The 8,834-nt window shown below is 34.9% G+C and overlaps 1 protein-coding gene across 1 annotated transcript in view; it reads right to left on the bottom strand.

The window, feature by feature from the left end:
* Positions 1-8,834, bottom strand: part of Cdh9 (cadherin 9) — a 98,655-nt gene that overhangs the window by 18,486 nt on the left and 71,335 nt on the right. Inside the window, exons 4-7 of the mRNA XM_005356650.3 lie at positions 8,025-8,144; positions 7,014-7,181; positions 4,599-4,786; positions 3,411-3,664 (exon numbers count right to left, since the gene is read on the bottom strand). Coding sequence (XP_005356707.1) covers positions 3,411-3,664; positions 4,599-4,786; positions 7,014-7,181; positions 8,025-8,144 — 730 coding nt within the window. The remainder of the gene's footprint in view (positions 1-3,410; positions 3,665-4,598; positions 4,787-7,013; positions 7,182-8,024; positions 8,145-8,834) is intronic.

Below are 8,834 nucleotides of genomic sequence, written 5' to 3'. Positions count from 1 at the left end.
CATATATATACTTTTAATCGAATGCATGAGAACAATCTCTCTCTTCCTCCTCCAAAAATTGAAACTGGTTATGAGTATTTCTTTAGCTGAATTATCACATCATTTCTGTGATGTTGAGAGTCTATTAATGTTTTATATAGATGATATGTTGGAAATTACACAAATACTAAAAACATATTGAAATTATATGCTTTAATTTTTTAAGCAGCATAGAAAAATGAAAATTCCACATTCAAAATGTCAAAGAGATTCAGAAATATTCAAAGCCACTTCTATAGGGGTAAAATCATTGAGAATTTGAATCATAAAAAAGTTTGATAACATTAAATTTTAGACAAAGTATCTATACCTTATATAATTTTCTACCATTTTTCATGAGGATAGACATATTAAGGAAATCTGAAACACTCTATTTAAATAACATTTCAACTTCAAATTTAAGTGTTTGAAGATGTCTTTTTTAAATTTATTAAAAAATAGATCTATTTGCATCTATTCTGTATCTGTGGATAGTAGGAGCCAGAGGGGTCAAGAACCCCACAAGGAAACCTACAGAATCACCTAAAGTGGGCTCATAGGGGTCCACAGAAATCGAATTGACAATCAGAGAGCCTGCATGGTACTCACCTAGGTCTTCTGCATGTAAGTATTGGTTATATAGCTTGGTCTTATGAGATGTCTAACAGTAGAAGCAGGGGCTCTCTAGCTAGTTCAACTGTTTTTCAAATCCCTTTCCTTCTACTGGGTTGCATTTTCCAGTCAATATGAGGAGAGGTACGTACTTATTGCAACTTGACATTACAACTTCAGGCCGGCCTTTTCTGAAGGGAAATGGAAGAGGAGTAGATCATGGGAGAGGGGTAGTAAGGGTAGCTGCATGTCAAGGAGTGGGGAGGAAAACTGTAGCCAGGATGTGATACACGAGAAATAAAAATTTTAAAAATAGATTCTTGCCTAGTCCATTATATCCTGACTGTAGCCTGGCATCCATCTTGCCCTCCCACCTTCTTCACCGTACCTCCCTTCACATCGACTCCATTTATGTCTCTCACTAGAAAAGAACAGGCTTCTCAGAGTTAACAACTGAACATGAAAAAATAAAACACAACAAGAAAACCACCTTAGCAAGGTTGGACATGGCAAACCAATAATTGAGTCTTTTCAAGTTACATTACCAGGTGCAATCATCAGGGACACACTATTATCACACCCAGAAGTCCCCTCAAATTAATCAGCTAAAATCTCTGCTTAGGCAAAGATCCTTGAACATACCAGTATACGTACCGTGCTTGCTGCTCAGCAATAGAATAGAATATGTAGTACATTTATGCAATGGAGTATTACTTATCTGTCAAAATGACATCATGAAATTTGCAAGCAAATGACTGCTCTAGAAAAAGATCATATCAAGTGACAAAATCCTGACCTAGAAAGATATATGGTATGTCTTCATTTACGAGTGTGTATTAGCTATTAACTAATTGATAACCAATATATAAACCGAGATGTTAGATATAAAAGAAAGATTAAGTGGGGGGTTTACTCATCTTTGTGGGAGTAAGAAATAGAATAAATTTCTTGTGTGGACTTGGGGTGAGAATCAGGTGGTGTGGGACAAGAGAGATTGGATCTAGGGGGAGAATGTGGGAAAAATGGCTGGAACTGAAGGACATTTGAGGGATGATATGAAAACTCGGTGTAGTAGAAACTTTCTAAAATAAATGAAGGCGTTCCTAATGACATTTCCTAATATTGGATGACAGAGTCTCAACTGGCCATCCCTTTTCAATAAATGACACTTCCAGAAATAGGTCTGGATTTCATTCAATCAAATTGTTGAAAAAAGGGGTCCTATGGAAATACCCAAACAACCAGGATATTGCTAAGACAGTGGGTTGCTCTCTGCAAAGTGGGGCTCTACTATAAAGAATAATAACCACACAACTCATTGTACATGGAGAAAAAGTAGAGCTAGAGCCTACATGGAGACTTAACCCCTATGTTCTAGTGTCTTTAGTAGAAGAACTTACTCTGCACGCTACCACAAGAGAAATGTCAACACAACATAGTCACAACAACCTTTGAAATAAAATTTCCTCTGCCTAAAAAACATGCTAGGGATATGAGAACAGAGCTCAAGCAGGTAGCCAAACAATGTCTTCTTTTACTTATCTTTTAGATGGAACCCATACATGACATTGCTAAGGAAAGTAATTAGAGCGTAGAAAGCCCAGAAACTTAGAATAAAACCAAATAATCCTGATCTAAAATGTAGTATCAAAAAAAATTAACTCCCATTGATATTATGCTACACTGATAGAGCGGTTCATAATTCAGTCAGATTCAGAGAAGGCTCAGCAACAGCAAATGGAAACAGATGCAGAGACCCAGAACATTACACACACAAAACAGAGTCTAAATGGGATGTCTCCATCAAATCCTTCCTTTCAGAGTTCAGGGAGCCCTGTTGAAAAGGAGGCAGAAAGAATGGAGGAGCCTAAAGGACACCAAAAGAAAGAGGCCCTCAGAGTCAACTAAGCAAGATGAATCTGAGCTCATAATCTGAAATAAATCTCTTTACATATTTCTTAGTGGATAATTCATAAGAATTATTTAAATTTCATAACACTCCTCTTTAAGATGTGAAAATACTAGTCAAGTTTGGAAAATATTGTACTTACTAATTGCTAACACTTTTATCTCTCCTCTTGCTTTACAATTATCTTTTTTAAAGAAGACTTTATGTGGATATGTGAACATAATTAATAAAGCTGTCCTTCAAAATTTCCATTCCAAAAAATAGTAGTTTTATTGTCTATTTTAACAGAATATATTTATAGAAATATCTACAAAAGGTTACTATAGGGCTTTTATTCCAGATATTTACTTCTATATTTTATATATATGTATATATATATATATATTTATGTGTATATATTTGTATATATGTAGTAAATTGTTAGATATTCAGCTACTTTTTTAAACCCTTGTATTTTAAATTATTTTAATAATTTAAATATATACAGTTATTTGATTTAATATAGACAGGCAATGGGCTTATCACATTGACAGTTAAAAGATTAAAATCTGTGGTTTAGTCTGAAGTTAACATCTTGTCTATATTTTTAGAAATTGGTTTTTCTTCCATGGTATAATTATTCACAATGCTCAGACACTCAGCATTGTTACTCTTGGTAAGGTATTTAATATAGTGGCATCTACCTTGTGGGCTTGGAAGACTCAAGTTGTTTCCCCTGCCTGGAGCAAGCAGAAGAGGGCAAAAGTTAGACTTGATCTTTGGCATGTGTGTATTGCAGGGATTCCCCATACACAATTATACAGCTCTGGTTTTTATGTAACTCTCAAGGTGGATTGTATGTTTAACAAATACATATTTTTCAGGTACTTACTTTATTATGTTGTTCATAGAGTCTGGGTCATAGGCGGTGACTTGTCCAATGATGCTTCCCTCCTTCACGTCTTCATCCACTTCCATTAAGTAAGAGAGCTTGCTGAATACAGGGGGTTCATCTACATCTTCCACAGTTATCTTCACCATTGCCGAGTCTTTGAAGGGGCCGAGGTGTAAGAAGCGAGGATCTGGGTGGGTATTACTTGCATCCACTCTTATAGTGTATAACATTTTCTTTTCAAAATCTAAATTCTGAGTTTAAAAGAGTAAGAAATGTTAGGATATATTGGAAGACATAGTAATCATCGAATAAATGAATGTTTAATAACATTTTAACATACTAAAGTCCACTATGGCTAAGTAACTACCCCAATTTTATCTTAATAGTTCTATCCAGTCAAATAGCATATTTATTTTATGATTATACAATACAGCTACCATGGAATGAATAGTAGAATTGACTGTCATTGGGTAATTCATTTTAATTTTCGTAGGCATAGCTAAATAAAGTATTATCTAACTAAATCCTTATTAAATATCATCATTACAAAAGTTAAATATCAGAAGATTAACTAAAATTAAATATAGAATAAGTTTTATATTTTGTCAATTTGAATATTTGTGGAAAGAAATACATAAAAGAAAGAGTGCAAAGTAGTAATGATTAATATTGGCTGTATTAGTCTTTACATGGTTTGACGTCATTCTCAATATCCCATCAAAACTCAATAAATAAATATGAATCAGAACATCTTGCATAGTACCCTCTGATACTTTGACTGCTAATTCTCAGGTAGGAAGGAGTCTTCAAGGTCAATTCTAGCTCTTAGCTCTTCGTCTTGTTTCACTCATTTTACATAAGCCATCACACATACCAAAGATACAAGAAATGCATGACGTAACAGTGATGATTGTTCATCTCATAGAGAAATACAAAGCAAATGCCCTGTGTTTACTCTGCATCAGATTCTTGTCTGACACAATACAACCATTTGATAACGAGTAGCAACACAACTATCAGGAATGATGTGTCTCTGACTTGAAGTAAAATCAGTTTTCCTACTTTTTACAAATGATGGACAAGACATAAAAGATGATGGTAGATCCATGGTTGTTTTCTTGGTACTGAAAAGCAAAAATAAACTGAAGAGCACTTAATGAAAATAGGAAGACAGCCAAAAGAAACCTGTTTGACAGTTATGATCCCTTCCTGTGTATCTTTGTCAGTGATCACGTCAAACATGTCTGATCCTTCTCCTTCTGAAATACTGTATTCCAGCTCAGCATTCTCCCCGGTGTCCAGGTCATTGGCTTTGATCCTTCCAAGATGAGTTCCAAGGGGTGCAGACTCCAGAGAATTGAATTGATAAGTACCTGTAAATTGAATCACAGCTGCCTTGACTTTCACCTTCAGATGACACAAATTTTCTGTTTCTAAGTAAAGAGATTTAAATTGAGAGACATTTCTATCTTTTGATTTGGTTTGATTTTAAATCTGTCAAACATTAAAGATTTGTGGAGTGCAAAAATAGCATGTAGAAGCTAAACTTTCTTGGTTTATAAGTGAGAAATATAATATCCAGAATGATTAAAATAATGTTCAGAGTTACTTAAACAGTATACAAATTCTTGATTTAATTACCTAGAACGTCTGACTTACAGTCATGAAAAACAATTGTTTATTTTCTGATTATGATTCGAAATATTGTCACCTCACATTTTATGCACACATGAAAAAAATGAATGTTCAGTCTTTTGAATAGTCCATATTTTCCCAGTAATTTTTGAGCAGCAATGTTTCTTATTGTGGTTGTTGTGCTTCTATATTTAAATTTAATGACTTTAAGTAGTACATGTTTAATGTTTAAAAACACAACTACACATCACTTTTGATCTTCTGTTTTGGCAAGTATCTTCTTTACAGACTGTCTATAAATGTGTAAATATGGAAATTGAAAATAATTAAAGAAATATATTTAAATATGGGTGCTAGGTATTTTATAAACTCAAAGGTTACATATTGTAAACTATTTAGTCCTGTCAAAGAAGTAACTTGGATAAATTATTTCCAGTGGACAGACAAATGAAATTATCTTGCTGAGCTATGAAAAGGATAATATGGAATTCAGACTCTCTGACATTGAAGACTAATACTATTCCAGGAATTTCTTGGTTAGGATCGGAAGGTTTAATCTCACTGTTGGATTCTATATTCACTTCTCTCAACTTTAATATCAAGTCCAAGGGAGTAAAACAAGGAAAAGTGTGATGATAATGAATTCACAAATTTATCATGAAGAATTTGTGCTACTGTGTCACTATGTCTGCTGTCCATTCAATTCATGACCCAGCCCTCACCATTTTATCATAATTATAGTGGACACAGACCTTCTGTTATTATCCCAACAGATGACAAAACCGCATTGTGGTAACTTATCCAATTATACACTATGTTTATATTTAAAAATTAAGAATGGAATGTTTCTGTGACAAATGGAAAGGAATTTACTGCTCTTTAAGTTTCAGTGAATTAAATAACACTAAAATTTAACAAGTTACATACTAGATGATCTCAAGAGTAGTAAGATATTAGCATAACCTAGTTTCCATGACTTTTTAAGTAAACCAAAAGATTATCAAAATGCTGCCAATTTGGCCCACATACATTGCTTTAAATATAGATCCTGTTTTTAGAGATGATAAAACATCCAATCTGTGTTTTAAAATTCATTTAATAAAGGCTCATAATGCTTGTTTATAAATTAGCTAAGAGTTGTGAACAGTGTATACTTTGAATGTAAACAGGCAGACTTTTACGCCCACCTTTGTACCCAGGCTCCTCAGAAGGGAAGGATAGCAATAGTGACTGTGAGAACATGAGCCTGCAAAGTCAGCTCACTCCTAAAAAGCTAACAAACATTAACTGCACAAGAAAGAAGTCTTGGTTTTGTTATGTTTTCTCCCATACCACCTTGGGGATACATATCATCACTTTTAGTTTTAGAAAATATTAACTTTTTTTTTTTCTTTTTAGGAGGTATGCATTGATTTGCTCCCGCCAAAGGGAAAAGCAGTGCGGACATTTAGCTCTGCTGTGATGGTGTGTTTAAGAACATTTCCAAGGGACTAGCAGTGAGAACTGGGATCTTCTGTTCTCACAGTGTGTTCCTAGGCTCTGTACACCCTATTGAATTGAGAATCTATGATTTAGGTGTTATCATTACTTTAGCTTTATAGGTGAGACATTGGAAGATCAAGGTAAGAGACAGTAAGGATTGGGGACAGGTAGAAGGCTGGGGTTGGATCTCTGTGACCAAATGGACTGGATATAGAGGTGAATGCTCCGTTCATACCCCCTTTTCCGCTCTGATACAGAGAAATGCTGTTGTTGGTTAATAAGAGCTATTCAGAAGGTCTGGGAAGCCAGGCTGAGGAAACCATGGGCCGAGAAGTTACCAGCTCACCCCTTTAAAACCTCTAAACATTTACGGTAGAGAGCTGATCTGGGGCAGGCATCAGAGCAAGGTCAACAGCCTCAGAACAGGAGCTGAGGAGCAGAAAAAAATAATAAAAAAAAAAAGAACATTCCAGCCTGCCTTACTCTGTGGAAACCGAGGAGGGTTGTTGTTGACGTCCGTGAGGGTGATGTTCACTGTGGTTGTTCCAGAAAGGCCTCCCATCTGGCCGCCCATGTCCTTGGCCTGAATAACCACCTGATATTTTTCTCTGTTTTCTCTGCTCATGTCTGGTAAAGCAGTTTTTATTATGCCTTTAAAAAATGTGGAAAATTAAAACATAGACTTTTAAAATCAAGTTATACTTTTCAATATCCATTTTACCAAGGAGAAAATGGGAGTGTCCACAATTAATTTAAGGTACCTCACAAAACAGAAAACATTCCATTTTGCGTGTTTTCTATTTTAAATAGTCTACTTTGCTTAATTTTTATCATAACAGTCTTTAAGTTTTGAGTATTTCCTTATTCTACAAAGTAATCTCTGTGAAATCTTGTAGTCTCATACATTTAAACCCAACGAATAATAGATAAAAGAGCTAAACAATCAAAGAAAGAGCTAAGCAATCAAATAGGTTGTGTTAATATAAGGATATTTTATTTCGTTTCCATAAAATAACTGTAGGAAGCAGCTATACAAAACTGTTTGGATAGGTTTCAAAAGAGAAAACTGAAGTACGACTTAAAAAAAACCCAGAGACAGATACTGGTGTTCAACCTGAAGATCAGAAAAGCTAAACAGTCAGGCCCTGGCTCTTACCTCCACTTCAGTCCAAAACAGCAATTCGGCCTCCAGGAATCTCAGAATGAGACTGTGTCTGAGAACTGTCTCATCCCATCTTCTATTTATCTCTAGGGCTGGGATTAAAGGTGTGCACCATGACCACCTGGATTCTATGGCAATCTAGTCTGGCTACTGGAATTAAAGGCACGTGTTACCACTGCCTGATCTATAAGGCTGACCAGTAGGGCTTTTATACTCTCTGATCTTCAGGCAAGCTTTATTTATTAAAATACAAATACAATACAGAAAATACCCCCAAAGAAATTGTGTTTCTATATATAAGATGAAATTGACTAAGACTTGAATGTATTTACCTGACTCCGGGTCCACTGAAAAATATGGCTGCCCTTGCAGTATGCTGTAGACCACTTTAGCACTGTTCCCATAGTTGGCATCGTCTGCATCAGTGGCAGTCACTTGTATAACAGATGTGCCTGCACCCAACCCCAACCCGAGCAGAGGTAGGTCAATTCTTCTAAATTTTATACTATTTTATAAGCAATTTTCTTACTCAGTATTTTCTTCAGTAAAAAGAAATCCTGGATCGACTCTTCACCACACAAGTTTTGTAAATATATGTTGTATTTTTATCACAGAGATTAATAAATTCTAAAGAATTGAAACAAATGTTTAATTGAATATTGTGATGAGGAAAATTCTCACTAAATACAATGAACATTTAATTTTCTCTTAGCATATTTATTGCTAAATGATAAGGTGCAAAGAAAAATTTGAGATTTTTTTTAAAGCTCCTGTCTATGTTAATTGTAATTATAAACATATCAAAATATAGAGAGGTCTTGCTATGAAGAAGGAAGCAAACAAACAAGGTGTATTGCAAAATGTAGCTGTATCAGGTCAGAAAGCTTGAGAACAAACATCAGAAATAATCCCATACATCAGTGAAAATAAAGAAAAGAAAAGAAAAACGAAGTGAACTATACTTTTTCTTTGTAGAAGATAATTATTAAACAAATATTTACTGTCCATAGTATCAAATATTTAATGGGACTTGTAAATCCATAAATAGAGCCGGGCGGTGGTGGTGCACGCCTTTACTCCCAGCACTCGGGAGGCGGAGGCAGGCTGATCTCTGTGAGTTCTAGGCCAGCCTGGTCTACAAG

This window comes from Microtus ochrogaster, chromosome 19 (assembly GCF_000317375.1).
Source record: "Microtus ochrogaster isolate Prairie Vole_2 chromosome 19, MicOch1.0, whole genome shotgun sequence".
Lineage (NCBI taxonomy): Eukaryota > Metazoa > Chordata > Mammalia > Rodentia > Cricetidae > Microtus > Microtus ochrogaster.
The sequence above is the reverse complement of the archived record's forward strand: the minus strand, read 5'-3'. Positions and strand labels throughout refer to the sequence as shown.